At 40.9% G+C, this 18,632-nt stretch overlaps 1 protein-coding gene across 3 annotated transcripts in view; it reads right to left on the reverse strand.

Moving 5' to 3' along the window:
- The window catches only part of ACTN1 (actinin alpha 1), an 87,565-nt gene extending 74,357 nt beyond the window's left edge, over positions 1–13,208 (reverse strand). For 2 of the 3 annotated variants that reach the window (XM_063439593.1, XM_063439594.1), the window contains exon 1: positions 12,973–13,208. In XM_063439593.1, coding sequence (XP_063295663.1) covers positions 12,973–13,077 — 105 coding nt within the window. In that variant the 5' untranslated portion in view covers positions 13,078–13,208. The remainder of the gene's footprint in view (positions 1–12,972) is intronic. The other variant, XM_063439592.1, reaches the window with a different exon arrangement.
- Positions 13,209–18,632: the final 5,424 nt, after the last annotated feature.

An 18,632-nucleotide genomic window follows, 5' to 3' on the forward strand; every position in this document is an offset into this window, starting at 1 on the left:
CTCCAGATGCTGTGGACTACATATCCTGCAATGTTCTTACAGCCATAATGCTGGCAAAGCATCATGTGAGGTGTGGTCCAAAACATCTCCAGTGCCAAAGGTTGCCTACCCCTGTAAAAAGTAGCCTGTTGGATACCGCGCCTCAAAAAATAAACATTGTAGTGTGTAAGCCTGACAACCGCTTTATAGCCTAAAGAAGAGCGCTACGAAATATACTGGCGCTATATAAATAATACCATTATAATAAGGTCTGAAAGCAGCGAGATAAATCTGGCCTCAGTGTGACTGATGGATGAAAGCAATGCATGTTTCCGATTCACTCTGCAGACAGACAGACACAGGCTGTGGGTTTGGGATTAGAGACTCCAGGGCTTGCTCATGTGGTCACACTTTGTAATACTGCCAGTCTGTTTCAAGGAGCATCACTAAACAATTAATAAAAATTATCTTAAAAGACATGCCCCAATTCAAGTACAGAAAGCCAGGAGTAGGCTATCCTGCCCTCACCCCATTCATGCCTGTGTATATTTAATAATCAGCAGATCCCGCGTCTCATGTCCCTTCCTTCGTACGTAGAAGATATGAGATGTACTGAAAGCTGGGGAAAGAGTAAAAAGCTGTAACCGCGGCATACATGAAGGTCCATGGAACCAGGTGAGTATCTGCAATCTAAACAGTTTAATAGCCCTTATAGTAGTGTAATAAAAGGAACACGCATCATAGCCACCTGGCTCCTTGTATAGGCTACGGGGCAGGGAGCTCGTTGTCCTTGTCTTCCTTGTAGTGAATTGTTAATTGCCGAGATTTTTTAAATATACTTTTTCTCTAAACTGAACAAATATGGATTGATGATGTCCGAAAAATTAAATGAAATGTAGAAATCCACATTGCTGTATTTGGCGGTAACCTGGAATACAGCAGATCTGCCTGGACTCCCTGTCAATCAATCATTGTTATAAGCTCTTTTATAGTATAGTATGTGGAGGTAGAGAAACCAATCCACCCAACGCCCTGGCTGTGCCTACAACAGGATTGTGAGGTCAACTAGTAAACCTTTAATGGGACACTATAGTCACCAGAACCACTACAGCTTAATGTAGTGGTTCTGGTGTCTGTAGTCTGTCCCTTTTCCAAGAAAAGGCAGTGTTTACGTTGCTGGCTAGTGACACCTCTGCATGGAGACGCTGAATGATCCCCATAGAGATGCTGATTGGTGCAGAGCGGCATTTTTCCTATGGGAAAGAATTGGACTGGCTCAAATCATCAAGATCTGAGGCAGGGCCAGTCATGGTGACACCGGAGTGCTAGGGATAAAAGATACGTTTAATCACCATATTTCTCCAGAGAGGGGCCAGAGACCTAAAAGAAAGTCCAAACACTATATTATTAAGAATACATCAAATGTATTCCTAAAACCTATATTGTTCATTTAATATATACACATTTAAAAACCCAGAACATCGCATGAAAAAAAAGTTAAAGGAAACATCACGACACCATAACAACTAAGCTGTTATGATGCCATGAGGTCCCTGGAGCTGGCTTACATTTAGGGGTTAAACCGTCCACGAATAGGTTAACCCCGAATTATGTGCTCCAGCGCTGTTCACTCTGCCTCCATGTCCTTTCACTTTCTCAAAATTCTTCATTACAGAAGGCTCAGGCAGCACTGGGAAGGGGCACCACTGATCAGCTTAGAGCGAACAGCTGATGCTCTAAGTCAATCACTAGCTCCCTATTCATAAAACGGCATAAGAGAGGTACGTACCCTTTTCAAGCCGTTTTTCTAAATAGAAAGCTACTGACCGGCTTTGAGCGTCAGTTGATCGCTCTAAGCCAATGAGCGGCGTCCCTGCCCTGTGGCTCTCACGGGTTTCTGTTTGGTGTAACTCCTAAAGGCAAGCCATTGCCTGGGACTTCCTGGCACCATAAGTTAATTTCAATAAAAGCTGTTATGGCTCCCAAACTGTTCCTTTAACACAAGTTACAGGCGATTGTGATTTTTTTTTTGGTGGGGGTTTGTAATTTGCTGTGAAGTGATGGTTCCCCTTTAAAAATTGATTCAAGCGTCACATTGTTATGTGATCACAGTCACAGCTCCATTCTCAAAGCTGTCAACAGGCTGATAACAGAAGTACAGCTTCAAGTGCCTCACTCAGCAATTTCACTCATGTGATCTGATGACTGAAACTGCGGCAAGTTGGCCTAGATTACATAAACCTGTAAACTATACTATGTGAGCATATGCATTTAACCCACAAACCTGCACTGAATGTAACCAGGTTGCTTTTTCACCCCAAGTTCTTTGCCCTAGCAACACAATGCCATGTTAGATAATGAACAATTGGATTACTAATCTAATATTAGATCATTAAGGTGATGGTTAGCTTGGCCCATCACTTCACACTCTGATTTAGGAAAACTAAAAATTACAAGAAGTAGGGACAGAAATATTATATTTTACAGGGACAGATTTATCAAAGTACCATGACCCAAAAGTGATGCTCTGTTGTAAAAATCAAATACTCTGACTAGTTCCATTGGTTTCCATGGGGATTGACCTACTCCTACATCTTTAAAAAAGGAGTATACTAGTGTCATCTAAGTTAGAGCCACAAATCATGGCTGTATCTCTGAGTGTGACTCCGTCCACTCTAGACAGCCTGAAACATGTTTGACAGTTAGACCCTCTGATTCAATGTTGCATCACAATGTGAGTGAAAAAAATAAAATTAAAATTAAAATAAATGAAGACAGGATTTGCACTATAGGATAGATAAGACAATTTATTACAATAGGCCACACGAGTCACTGCAAACCTTTGAACGATTCACATCAGAGCAACATTAAATATACATAGAAAACAATAACATTCTAGCTGATTCTGCAGCACGTTAACACAGAATATATATATATATATATATACACACACCCCAAAACTACATGTAAATATTTCCCAGCTACCCTTAACTTTCTACTTAACAAACCGTGCCATAAATAAATCACAGTTAATAACACCCATCCCATGTCTAAATATTTACACACCTCACACAATCAGCCCAGGGTACTATTAACACATATGCTACGACATTTAATCCAAATACAGTTCCTACAGTTTTGAGAAGTGTGCAGTGGGGCTGTGCCTAGTGTCTCCCCTGCAGGACGCACGTTTGACAGGAGCCACACAAACCTACAATACTGAGCTACCAACCGCTCGCTATCCATGCATTGCATTCCAGTTCCTACACCGATTGTAGGAATAGCATCCTACTCTATAAATGTGTCTTGACATGCAGACATTTGTGTGCCGTGTCTACTTGTACAGCTGCAAGGCTCTACCTGGTGGGGTCAGGTGTTGGAATCTGGTAACTAGATCCTCAGTGTAAGAGGACACCTGGATGTGTCCATAAAAAGGAGTTGACCCCATCCTTAGATTATCTTAACCCGTTAATGGCAGACTATTAAGATCCTATTCCAAAAAGAATGGTCTTACTTGTTTAGGGGCTGCTGGGCTGTGTAAAGCATCCAGTTAGAAGATAAGTAGGAGACTCATGCTGGCAGAACGTCTTTGAGGAGCAGAAGGGGACATGTAATTGCCTGGGTCATCAATTTGTAAAAAGTTACCATGATGTTCACTTATAAGAATCTCTCTATAGCTGCAATGTCAAAAATAGGAAAACAGCCACACAGTTATTCTTGCTTATTTAGCCCCATTATTGACCATGACCAGTAAAATTCTCCATATGTCACGGGTGGCCAGAAGGGAGATCCCTTCACGGTTGTAGAAGTACAATGTTAATGCTTAAAGAAACATCCTGGGCACCATAACAACTTAATATTAATTCAGTTGTTATGGTGCCTGGAGTTCTTGGGCGCCACCTTACCCTAATGGATTAAATGAGCTGTTTAACTCCAAAGTGCCACAGATGGGGCCAGTCCTCAAGGTGCCTCTGTCTCCTCCTCACGGCCCAGCTTCAATGAGAAAACTTTGGATAGGGCATCGGTAATAGTCTTGAGCATCGGCTGACACTCTCTGCCTCTTAACCCCTTAAGGACACATGACGTGTGACATGTCAGGATTCCCTTTTATTCCAGAAGTTTGGTCCTTAAGGGGTTAAAGGCCTCTGACTCTAGAAAGGTAAGGGGTTAAAGGCCTCTGACTCTAGAAAGGTCACCAGTCCTTGGAACACAATGCTTTCCAGCAATCATCCGGACACTTTTTGCAAATTATATCAATTGTTTTTTTTTTTCCCTTTTTAATATTTTATACGTCTTTAAGTTAGCAAATATGGGAAAAGTTATATATGTGCTCTAAAATCCACTGCAGTCTGAACTCCACAGCAGCTCAATTAGAAAATGTTAGTGGGTATACCACTTAAGGACCACATGACGGTTTAACGCCCATTGACGGCATAGACCATGCATTAAAAAGGTACTAGCTGGGTAGAATCCCCGCTGGTACAAAGGAGTCCCAAAAATCATTGAATACCTAAAGGGTACCCGCTGTCAGACTGACAGAGGAGATATGTTCAGTGTTCAAAGTAAAGTCAATTTAAATACCATGGCTGAGCACAATTGCTCAGTGATTCTGAGTGTATCCGCATAAAGAGTCAGGTCTCTGCCTACTGATTGATTCACAAGCTGCAGCATGAGAGGGAGATTGCATGCTACATCCCCACATTACAGAATGCTCACAGAGCGCTCTGTACTGTTAGCTATGAAATCCCTCTGAGGTGGATTAGGGGAAATTACATGTGGGGTATCATCAGCAGTGGAACTATTACCAGTGCGGCTGCACCCAGGCCTGCATGTCAAGAGGGGCCTATTGTGTGCCCATGCACTTAGGGCCACCTGATGGACATGCGCTTCCTCCCTGCTAAAACACACCAAGCCCCTAACTCACAACAGCCTCTTGCATCCAAAACGGTAGAAAACTGGAGCATTGCTAAAATTTTGGCCAGCATATATATGTCTGTGTGTGTTTCTGTATGTATCTGCATGAGTATCAATGTGTGTGTGGCAGTGTACGTAAATAGGTGCATACGTCACAGCACTACACACACACACACACACATACATACATACAAATGCACACCTGCATTCAAACATCAACACACCTCTGCCTCTAAAACCAACACTACACACAAATAAATGCAGGCCTGCATTAAAACACCCACACTACATACAAAACACACATACTCCATAGAAAAAACATACTTACAATCCAACACACAAACACGGATCAGTGCTAAATACAACCCTGCAAGAATGTGTAAAAAAGGTAGATGCCCAGCTGGCAAAGCCCTGTGGGAGTCGTGCAACTGATGGGGATCTACAATTTGGCCACCTTTCTGATAAGGGTGCTCCATAAACATTCTTGCACCAGGGCCCTTATCTACTTTAGTTCCGCAATTGGCGTAATTGTATATTTTAATGGAACACAAGCCTGTATTCCTAATGCTAGTCTCTGCTCAAGAAACTTATTCGGTCACTATCCGCCGCCAGGTGAATAAAAGGGTTAAAAAAAAAAAACTTTTTCACTTAACTCTTTCCAGGTCTACCTCTTGCATTAAAGCTCCCCCATATGGAAGCAATAAATCAATGGTTTCCTATAGAGAATTTTTAAAATGTTCGACTACTTCTTGCAAAGCTTGAGGATATCCAATGTCGACTCACGGAGTAAAACTCAGTTTGGTGTTAGGAAGACAGTCACTGGAGGAGGACGTTACCCTGCAATGTAAACGGCGCAGTTTCTCAGAACAGGGTGAAACAGAGAGGGTGAGCTTCACACAAACCTTTTCAAGGAGATGCAATGATCTAGGTGCCTATAGTGTCCCTTTAACCAAATATCACTTGTGTGTAGCTTATATTCTTTATAATTTATGGCGCTGGACCCCCACTCCAGATGCACCATCTTATAATTATTGGCACACTCTACTTAGTTTTCTGTTTTTAAAGAGAAATAGACCAGAAAGGAAGAAAAGAAGAAAAGAACTGGAGAGAAGGGACAAGATGATGAAACAACTGAAGAAATGTAAGTTTGGGGTGACAGACCCCCTTAGTGAAGCCATATTGGTCCACAGATGCATCTTTGCACTTTCCCTGCCTCCTCGAAGCTGACAGACAGCCACTGTGAGGTCCGGACGAATATCAATTTCATGTCCAGCGGCAGCATGCAAGGTATGTGATTACCGGATCCCCTAGATTGTCAGGTGCCCTCAATGCTGCCCATAGGGAAGAATCTGAATGAATAAAAGTAATCAGGATTAATGACTTCCCCAGAGAAGGATCCACCTGACTTTCACAGAGCTGGAATAAAAACTAAATTATTATATATATGCCCAAACCTGCGTTGCGATAGATCTGTAGAAAAGGGTCCACTCTCAGGTCTTCATTAAGGCATTTTATTCAAAATTTGTGAGTTATATCCAGTTATGCAAACAATCGATGTTTCAACCCGTTTGGGCCTTTCTCAAGATCACCAATATAAAGCAGATAATGGCAATTAATTAAAAGGAATAAAGTGATTAACCAATAGCGTGCGCTCAGCTAACGACAGATCTTGAAATCCGGAAGTGCGTGGATAACCACGTAAGAGGCGTGTTGATGATTCACGTGATCGAGAAATGAGTATACATTACAGAACCAAAGTTTGACATAATTAACATGGAAAGATATATACAGTAAAGAGGACAGTAGCCAAACCTGCGAGATGTGTGGATAATTTGGGAAAATGCTTAGCAAATTAAAGTGTGTGTAAATGCAGAAGGATCAATAACTGAATGTGTTATAAAAACTAGAGTGATCACTTCTCAATGTTAATTATGTGAAACTCTGGTGTGGTAAACAGTATTCCATAATGTATATCAGTTTCTTAGTAACCTAGCACATAATGGAACACAAGCAACCTGTCATCATGTCTGTCACGTGGTTTTCGATGCATCTTCCAGGTTTCCCGATCGTGAAGAAGGCCAAAAAAGGTTGAAACGTTGATCTTTTGCATAACTGGATGGAACGCACAAATTTGAATAAAACACCTTAATAAACACCTGAGCGTGGACCCTTTTCTACAAAGATAGAGAGGCATATACACTAGGGATCGACCGATTATCGGTTTTACCGATATAATCGGCCGATATTCGGTATTTTCGGCAATATCGGTATCGGCCAATAGGGATACCGATATTGCCGATAATACCTCCCAGGACCGCCAGGCTCATTACAAGCCCGGCGGTCCTGGGGGGGCGGGCAGCAAGCGTTTACTCACCTCCCAGCAGCTCCTCCAGCTCCCCAGTGTAAATCTCGCGAGACCCGCGGCCAGCTCTGACGGCCGCGGGTCTCGCGAGATTTACACTGGGAAGCTGGAGGAGCTGCACGGAGGTGAGTAAACGCTTGCTGCCCGCCCCCCCCCCCCCCCCCCCCCCCCTAAGCCAATGCCACTGACTGGCCCCCCCTCCCTGGCGAGGCAACAAACAGGGAGGGGGGGACAACAAAAAATTAATAATTAAACATATAAAAAAAATATTAATTTAATATAAAAAAAAATAATAAAAATGCCCCCTCACACACATACACTATTATTATACACATACACTACACAAACACACTGTGTATATAATTCAGTGTGTTTGAATAGTGTGTTTATATAATGCAGTGTGTGTGTATAATAATGCAGTGTGTGTGTGTGTGTATAATAATGCGGTGTGTGTGTATAATAATGCAGTGTGTGTGTGTATAATAATGCAGTGTGTGTGTGTATAATAATGCAGTGTGTGTGTGTATAATAATGCAGTGTGTGTGTGTATAATAATGCAGTGTGTGTGTGTGTATAATAATGCAGTGTGTGTGTGTATAATAATGCAGTGTGTGTGTGTATAATAATGCAGTGTGTGTGTGTATAATAATGCAGTGTGTGTATAATAATGCAGTGTGTGTGTATAATAATGCAGTGTGTGTGTATAATAATGCAGTGTGTGTTTGTATAGTGTGTGTGTGTATATAATGCAGTGTGTTTGTATAGACACACACTATACAAACACACACTGCATTATATACACACACACACTATACAAACACACACTGCATTATATACACACACACACTATACAAACACACTGCATTATACACACACACACTATACAAACACACACTGCATTATATACACACACACTATACAAACACACACTGCATTATATACACACACACTATACAAACACACACTGCATTATATATACACACACACTATACAAACACACTGCATTATACACACACTATACAAACACACTGCATTATACACACACTATACAAACACACTGCATTATACACACTACATTATATAAACACTGCATTATATACACAGTGTGTTTGTGTAGTGTGTTTATATAATTCAGTGTGTGTTTGTGTAGTGTGTTTATATAATGCACACTACACACACACTCTGCATTATATACACACACTATACAAACACACACACTCTGCATTATATAAACAGACTACATTCACTATACACACAGTAAACAAATACACACACTCTGCATTCCTTATATACACACACTACACAAACACACACACTTTGCATTTAGTATATACAGCATTCACTTTACACACACACTGCATTCACTTTACGCACACTACCCACACACTACACAAACACACACTACATCCACTACACAAACACACACTGCATCCACTACACAAACACACACTGCATCCACAACACAAACACACACTGCATCCACAACACTCACACTACACAAACACACACTGCATCCACTACACACACACTAAACAAACACTGCATCCCCTACACACACACTAAACAAACACTGCATCCCCTACACACACACACTACACAAACATACACAGCTCCCCTGTCTAAACACACTGCATCCACTACACGTGGCATGTATATTTTGTGCATTTACCTTTAGAAATAGTTTTTATTTTCCAAAGTGGTAAATGTACAGAATATCGGCAAATTATATCGGCTATCGGCCTGAAAGTTCACAGAATATCGGTATCGGTATCGGCTCTAAAAAATCAATATCGGTCGATCCCTAATATACACACACACACACATACCTCTATTTTATTTTATTTTTTTGCCGTATGGAAGAGGGAGAATACTGCCTCTGAAAATAATTGATATGCTGCAATTCTCCAGATTCCTCAGCAATCAGGAAATGGATGAGACCTCTTAACCACTCCAGACTCTCCTGCCGTTTACAGTGGGACTGCTGTACACATACCATAAAGTGGTTTACGGGCTACGTGGTACGGCTGTTAATTTTCTATTTAAGCACATTGGTGGCAGTTATGGCATTTACGGATGAATATAATTTGTGTACAATCACATAAGCTGTAAATCTCTCATAAAACACTATGCACATACAAGCCTTTAACTTCTAGAATATAATCTATAAACATTGCTAGCCAATCAGCTAAGTTTAAGGGAGATGGGACGCTAGAATCTCACTTAAACTATCATTGCAGCAACAACTGTGGCCAGTACCTTGAGCAACCTCAATATAAATATTTAAAAATACAAAATATATGCAACAAATCATCTGTACACTTCCTAGCGTTTCAGCTAGCATAATACACAGATGAAGAAATGGGTTTCAGGAAACAGACATTGAGTGCTGCAGCCCTAAAAAGGATATTAAACAGATCCATCAGCATATACTTTCAATCAACAATTGTAGAATGAACACACACACACACACAAAAAGAGTTGGTATTTTGTTGCTATGACAACAAAACTTCTTTTACCATGAATGAGCATACATGTACATGATTAAGAGGTCATTGTTTCTATGCAGGTTTAAGATAGATAAATGCAATCGAGAGGTACAATTCTCACAATCTCATATATAGCTAGGAAAACTGAACAGAAAAAAAAAAGATTAGACAAAAACGTGTATTTCGGCAGCTGTAATGCAATTCTAACATGCTTCCATCTTCTAATGGAAATTACAGGTCATTTAGTAAAGCGTCATAACCCATTGTAGTGGTTATGGTGCTTTCTTTCAAACCAACCCATTCAAAAGGCTTTCAAGTAAAAGATAATTAAATAAATAAAACTTGGTCCCCAGGCACTGGCAGTCTGGCCCCGTGCTGGTCATATTTTAATTTGTAAATTAAAGTTTGGCATTAGCAAAGACAATTACAGCCATAATTGAACATCAGTGATAGGGTTAGGATAGGCAACCTTCAGCACTCCAGATGTTGTGGACTGCATCCCCCATAATGCTCTTACACCCATAAGGCTGGCAAAGCATCATGGGAAGTGTAGTCCAAAACATCTGGAGTGCCGAAGGTTGCCCATGCCTGGAATTTAGCCCCAGCAATACAGCGAGTGAGGGGACAGCTGAGAGTGCCTCAGGGACCCCCTGTGTTTATCTATCCATTCAAATACTGTTTGACACATTCACACCAATGGATCTGCTTAATTTGTGCTTAGACAGAATAGGCCAAGCTCAGTGCAGTAGGTACCTGCTGCAGGGGCTGGTGTACCCCAGGTAAGTTGTCAAACCGTTTTTAAAAGGTAGGAGGGCACAGCGGGCTGTAGTGGCTATGGTGCCAACCAAGTACTACTTATATCATAATATAAATATGGTTTGTGCAACCCTTGAATTTTAATTACTGGCGAAATTTGTCAAATTGGGTGACATAAAAAGTCCCTCTCCCCCCCTCCCTCCCCCCCATTTGACAATAGACAGATATACAAATGTCTTTGTTTATGTATACACACATACAGAGTCAGAAGTCTGGACTGTTGAAAACTATTGATTTTTTATTATTTAATATTAAACCCTTTTACGGGATTTTGGGTGTTTCCGGGCTTATTTCAGCAAGTCATTAATTTATACAAATATACCAGATGTAGCAGTAAGCAAAACGCCATAAACCAGCAATAACTCAACTGCATGTTTCTACCCCTCCTGCTACAGGAAGACAGACAGACAGACCCGGTTTTACAGATAACTTCATATAATAAAACACAATCACTCCTTGTGTTCTTCGTGATCAGCTCAATACATATCCAAAGTACTGTCACAAGGTATGTACTCAGTAACACACCCAGGCTTCAGACTTTACCACCAATCACACACCCTTCATATATAAATTGCCAGCAATGATTAACCGAACAGAGATAGTCTAGAAAACTGATGGTAAAGAAAATCACTATCTATTCAACATGTCTGTTCAAGTTAGACTTTTTTTTTCCAATTTTTTTTTTTTTTTAAATAAATCTAGGAAAATGGTGGCTAAAAGCCAGACCCGTTTATTTTGTAAAAATAATTTTGACCTAAAGTTTGCGACAGAGAGGCAAATTCATCACAACTTTATAAAACACTAGATGGCTTATTCACTAAACTGTTGAAATCAAAACTGTAAGATGCAGGACAAAATTACAGATTTAGGGGGGGGGGAATGTAGCTGTCCGTTTTGATTTTGAATTTTGCTATTTAGTTTTCAATTCAATAATATTAAGTGTTTAGTGCAGTCATACTTCAGCAAATAATCTTAACACTAAACTGTAAACTGATGGGAATTCATAAGGGAGTGGCAAATGTTACCAAAATAAAATGGCTGACTTTTGGCCAACTTTTATCTTCAGCCATTGGTATATTCTGATTATATTTAAAATAAGGCACAGTTAAGCATATGACTGTAGGTTTTACCTCAAAAAATATAAATAACATAATATCTCTTTGATCTAGGAGTAGCTACACCTGTAACAAGAAGTGTTGTATAGACTCCATTTAAAATCTCTTTATTCCACATACTGCAGAGAACTAACTTTTATATTCCCAGTTGCCAAACTGTATTACCACATAATAAGACAAACAACAAACTACAAAAAACTTAATTATAATAACCCCTTTCATCTAGGACACTTCCTTCATGAACTCTGAAGTGATGAGCTGGCTAATATCTACCCTATCAACAGGCCTAGAAGCTGATAATACGCTCAGGATTTATGGATTTAATTATAAAATGGTTGAAAATGTAAAGTGTTTTTCAAGTTCTAAGGCCATGTTGCCAAACTTGAAATATTTGCTAAATCTGCTACGTTTTCGGTTATTTTGGGATACATTTTTTAAATTCCAGACAATTCACATAATAGAAAATCCCCTTTTGGTGGTTTATTCTAGAAAGTATTACTGAGAAAGCTGGGCCAGTCAGCTGATTCGCTGAAATGCCCATCATCCTCAGCCAGAAAGGTGATTACTGGAGGCCTTAACAAAAATCTAGATGATAGCAGCATCTACCCAGAAACTGGATTAGTGTTAAAAGCCTCTTGGTTGCAGTTCTAGAGCCTCTCAAGCATAGCACAGTTAGGTAGTTTCATTCATCCATAAGCTGCACTCTAGAATCATCCTGCATAGCTGCAATCAGTAACCGCTCTAGAGCAGCTGCCACATTTACCTGTGCTCAAATTCACACCCTCCCTCCAGTCTAGAAAGACAGGATATGTCTGCAATTTCACAGCAACTTTTTTTTTTTTCTCTAACCAACTTTACATCAAATTCTGCTCATCCTGACCAGAAAGGGGGCGATATCATTCCATTAATTACCCTCATGTCTAGCAAAAAAAAAAAGAAGAAAAAAAAAATGTTCTTCAACTATGATTGTGATATAGAAAATATATAACGATAATAAAATATATCCCTTTGAACTGTGATGGTTGAATGCAGTGTTCTATAAATTACTTTCTCAACTGCAATGAAACTAGAATGAACAGAGAGACATATATTGATCACAACCATGTGGCTCCCTGCACATACAATATATTATTAAAGGCATCCAGAACCAGTAATGTCAGGATGGAACTGTGAGCAGTGATCTGATACATTCTAGATCGGTTTAGAGAATGTTCAGAACCCCAGAGCTTCCTTCTGCTAGGTAGGTTCATGTAGCAGGGCCGGATCACTGCAATCCTTCCCTCATTCCCTCTGATCTCACCTTTCTCTGCTGTTTCTCCCAGGCTGGATCCAGCAGGAGGTCCCTATCCCAATCCTCCTCTGGTTGCATATAATCGTTGTGCTGCCCGTCGTAATGATGATCCATCCCTGTCCCCTGCTTGCCTTCTGGTCTCCGATTTGAGGACTTTGTGGTGGTTCTGTGGATCCCCTAGCAGCAGCAGCAGATCCAGAACGTGGAGCCAGCGCTACAATGTAACCAAGTGAGAGATCAGTATCTACAGGGGAGGGGGAGCCCTGGCCCAGCCCAACCCACCTCCTCCAGCACTGGGATTGGCTGCAGCTCTTTCAAGGCTGCTAGATCTGCTACTGGTATTAAAAAACATCAATCACCATCCATTCTCAGACAGAAAAAGAGAGCACCCCCAGATGTTGTAAGGCTAGGGCTTCCTATAAGTGTAGCAAAGCATCACGGAAGTTGAAGTCCTACAAAAATTGGTGGGATACCCATTACCATCTCTGGTTTAAACTATATATATATTTGTATTATTATTATTATTATTATTTTTAAATTATAAAACACGAGAAATTGTGTTAGTTATTAATCTTTTCATTTCTGGTACTATTTTTTTTTTTTTAACCATAATTATGTTTTTTGTAAACTATACAACTATATGCTGAGTTAAAGAGGAGTTGGATACATTGCTTGCTAATGACACGTGTCATACTAATCACACAGGAATGTGATACCTAAGGGAAGGGTAGGTTGGCAGATATATATACAGCATTTTTTTTTTTTTTTTTTTTTGGGCTGGGGGCAAGATCTTCCTATTGGTCCAAATGTTAAAGAATTAGAATCCTTCACACACCCAAAATAGAGTAATTGATTGTAAAACAGGCTCACCCACTTTTTGGGAAATAGATTCACATAATTTGTCAGCATTTTTGTGAAACACACTAAAAAAAACACTGTATACTACATATTTATTTATTTTTTTATTAGATTTTTTTTTAAAATAATTTTTAAAGAAATCATTTAGAAACGTAAAGTGATCCCTATTGTGTTATGGAGATTGAAGGGAGCATATATGCAAATAATATTTTGGGTGGTAATTCAATAAACATAGAAGTTGTACAAATGAACAATTTGTGGCGGACCCACTGCCTGTCCATGAATTGCCTGTCTTTACATTGTGTTTTTTCCCCATTCTTTTGTTTATTGTGCCCGCTCCCCGTTTGAGAGGTGTTCCACGAAGGGAATCCATTCCCCTCTCGAACGGGGACCACCCCGATATCTCATTTAGAATGTTAGGTTAGAACATACACACCTCGCTACATAGGTGTCAAACTGCAAACCGCAAAGGGAAACAGTTAATGAGTGCTTCCCTGGGTGGTCGCCACCAGGGGGAGCATTCAAAGATTTTTTCCAGACTCATTTGTCTCCCAAACGATGACCATCCCAGTGCCCCATTGGAACATTCACACCAATTAATCATAACGTTTGAACTTGCAACATAAGTGTGAAACCACAAGGGAAGTAATTAATGAGTGCTCCCGTGGGTGGCCGCCATTTCGTATAGACGAAAGCCGTCCAGAGGGAGCATTCGGATCCTGAAAGGAGATGCTTCCCTTGCCGGGTTTCACACAGGGACCTCGCGAGCGGAGTCTGGTCCAGGAAGGCGCCGCTGTGAGGTCCCCTGAGGTTGGTGGGGACACTCATGGGGCACTGGCTAGGTTGGCGGGCTTGTCGGTGCCGGCAGGGCTGGCTTTTCTGTGTCTGGGAGACAAAGGGATGGTCCCTTTTCCCCGCGCCTGGACTCGCAGGCACATAGGCTGCTGGGAAGAGGACCTCCTGGCAGCTAGTGTGGGAAACCCTGTGTTCACAGTGGCAGGCTTTGGGGACAAAGGGAACAGGGGGAGGGTCCCAGGGAGGGGGAGGATGTTTGTGTGGAAAACCCCTTGCACGGGTTTATGCATAAAAGCCGTGTGTGGCCAATAAAATTGTGTTGTACCTCCAGGACTGTGTGTCGTCCAGTTACTGGTGGGAAATGGGTCTATTTGTACTTTACATGGTTCCTAACCGTCTGAAGGAAGGGGATTAGAGGAGGTAACCAGTCGGGTTACCCGGGGATCCGCTACACAACTCAGTTAAACATTTCATGCAAAATTATTTAGCTGAAAAAAATGTCAAACTTGTCTATTTTTCCATCTCTTATTTTTTAGGCCTAAAATTAGCAAATTCCTTGCTAACATTATTAACACGTCTCTTTTTTTGTTTTGCAAATTACAATTGCATATTTCACCTTGATTGACACCTGGAAAGACTGCTGATGAGTCGTTAATTATGTCACTGCAATCACAATCCCATTGTTCTGATGCTTTCTGACAAGCAGGTCAAATCTCTTCTGTACCGCCAACATGCTTGGCTTCATCCTCTACTCCTTGTTATCGCCTAGGGAGTTTCCATAGCAGCCACAGCACATGCGCTGTGGTTGCTATGTGTGGAGAAGTCTCCTCTGCTAGCCTTTATCAGAAAACTCTTCGGCATAGAGTATATGCCAAAGAATTGACAGACAGGTGGGAGAAAGATCTATTAATTATTTTCTGCTAGCACGGTGTATAGATGACATTTTATGGTTTATTTACTAAAGTAAGAATTCAGAATGAATTCACGGTGATTTTATTTTCACCTTAAATTTGTCATTCACGTTGAATCACAAGCAACAATTTAACCAACTCAAAGGACTTGAAATTACTTTCGTGGCAAATAACCAATAACCCAAACTATTTGAAGAACAAACACCCTAAACACCTCCTCAACTTAATGATGCGCACAAGTGATGTCAACTAACAATTCGTCTGTATTCAGTTGCATCAATTAAAGGGCTAAAAAGAACTGCAAGCTAAAATATAGCACAGCAAAATTAATGACACAATAAATACACGTGTACCCAATAACTGAAATGTCCATTCAAAAGTTAAGGAAGTACTCTAAACATCAAAACCAATTCATCACCATGAAGTGGTTATGGTGCACATATCATGTCCCTTTAAAACATTGCCATGTCAGGGAAATGTGCCTAGGCACAAATGAAGCATCCAGCCAGGATTCTGAACGCATTGTGTCTTAACTTTAGATAATACCAGGTTGGAGGATGGACATCATAGATATCCAATTAAATACTTCCATTGAATGGAGATCAAAAAGGCTGGGTGTAATGCAAGCAAATTAATGAATCTCATGATTCCAGGACTATATTCGTTATTGTTGCTATTATTAACATTTGTTACGGATTACCTCCATTGTGACCCAATTGGAAATTGCTTTGAGTTAGGTTTCTCGCCTCCTTAGGATCAATGGTAAAAGCTGACATTTGTGAATGTGACAAACTTTAGTTTTGCTGTTTTTTTTTTACCCATGTTTGTCTAAATAGGCAACAAACAGCCAGAAGAAGATAAAAAAAAAAAGACAACATTAGGTAATTCAATATTACTAATGGAGCAGTCTAAGTACCATTTCACTGTAGTGGTTATGGTGCTAATAAGCTGCAGGACTTATCCCCGTTCTGGGTCAAAGCAGTTTTGAAAAGATTCTTCTAAACTGTGGATTCCAGAGGCATCAGAAGTGATTATGGTGCTTAGACTCTCTTTAATTTAAGAAACGTAAAATGTAGACCACTATTATTAACATGCTTCACCTACTAAGTTTGTAGGTAATATAGAAACATAAAATATAACGTCAGATAAGAACCATTCGGCCCATCTAGTCTGCCCAATTTTCAAAATACTTTCTTTAGTCCCTGGCCTTATCTTATATCTAGGATAACCTTATGCCTATCACACGCATGCTTAAACTCCTTCACTGTGTTAACCTCTACCACTTCATCTGGAAGGCTATACCATGCGCCCACTACCCTCTCAGTAAAATAATACTTCCTGATATTATTTTTAAACCTTTGCCCCTCTAATTTAAGACTAATGTCCTATTGTTGTGGTAGTTTTTCTTCTTTTAAATACAGTCTCCTCCTTTACTGTGTTGATTCCCTTTATGTATTTAAATGTTTCTATCATATCTCCCCTGTCTCGTCTTTCCTCCAAGCTATACATGTTAAGATCCTTTAACCTGGGGGGCGGGACAGGACCGCCGACGGGATCAGACACGCTCTGTCTGAGCTCCCGCTTTGGGGCCGGAAAAACGGCGCAAACTGGAGGCAAAATCTTCCTAGCCACCCGCAACAAAGTTCCCACTGATCCCCAGATCCTGGGGTACGAGGGTATACCCTTCAAGATGCCTACAGTAATCCGATGAAGGCCCGAGGCGTGAAGGAGCTTGAGCCGGGACGAGACGGACGCTCTCCCAGGTCTCCGGCCGGTGTCTGGCGTCCCCCCCCCCTCTGGACCGGAGGGATCATCCCGGTCTGCACACACGCAGCAACTCCTGTCATGCCACGCGGGGCCAAAAACTACCACCCTGCTATGGAAAACTCTCCAGCGGTATTCCCCAAGATGGCCGCCGCATGTCAGCCACATGTGCGACCTACCACAGGAGAAACCATCCAACGCCATCGGATCACCACAGCAACCTGCCCTGGGGATTACATTGAGAAGACTAAGGGGATGCTAACCACACATATATCGGGTGGGAGAAGGAAATAAAACAAAAACCTTCGCGCCTGTGGAGGACGCCATCACTCTCCTGGGGCCCATTTTATCTGCCTGGAGGACGACTACAAGGGCTGCACCTGCAACCAGGTCTTTTCTGTGAGGCGCAACAATTCTTTCCCTGACTGATATGCATCCTTCAGAGCAAACAGCCTGCCAGCACTGGGTATGGACTAAACGAACCCACGCAGGTCCTCTAACGCACAGTCCAATCTGAATATCAGGACTTTACAAGATCTCAACCAAAGGACTGACCCAGTAGCTATCCGAGCTTTATATGTCTGCTTAGCCCTTGATAGATGCAGATGGCATCATTCAGCTTGAAGGCGACGCGCGCTGTAACCCCATCATCTGTTGCCTGGCGGACATATACAGGCAATAATGTTCAATAACTACAGAACTCTGGTCATGTGCATTTGGACTAGAGTATTATCATTGCTCCGTGTTTTGTAGCACTAATGTTTACTTATTAGCCGTTAAGTTTAAGCAGCACTCAGTACAACCAGTGTCATTCACTCAGTTTACATAATAGACTTAGCATCCTCTCTTTCGCATCATGCTTATCTCACACACCTGACAATATACTATAGACACTAGACTTTTAATTTGCCTAGCATGTATTATAATCACAGAACGTTAACTTGTACAACCATCACAGACAGCAAGAAATGCTTACATCTTATATGCTAACCTTGATTGGCAACCCTCATAAGGTTAAGTCTATAATATTCTCGTTCATTAAGCATGATTGATTACTATCCCTGCTTCTAGATTAAGCTACAGGCAATTTGCATGTTTTTATGACCTCTATGTTAATGTAATGCCTTACTATGACTAAGCTTGTTCTCTTACAAAAAATGTGCAGCACATCTTGACCTTATTTGTTTAACGTTGTCATTACAACTTTTGTCATAAGTCATGAAGTCAATAAGAAAGCCTGTGATTTAACACTGCATGCAAAAATAAAGAATAATAAAAAAAAAAGATCCTTTAACCTTTCCTTGTACGTTTTATCCTGCAATCCATTAACCAGTTTAGTAG

This window comes from Pelobates fuscus, chromosome 13, assembly GCF_036172605.1.
Source record: "Pelobates fuscus isolate aPelFus1 chromosome 13, aPelFus1.pri, whole genome shotgun sequence".
Lineage (NCBI taxonomy): Eukaryota > Metazoa > Chordata > Amphibia > Anura > Pelobatidae > Pelobates > Pelobates fuscus.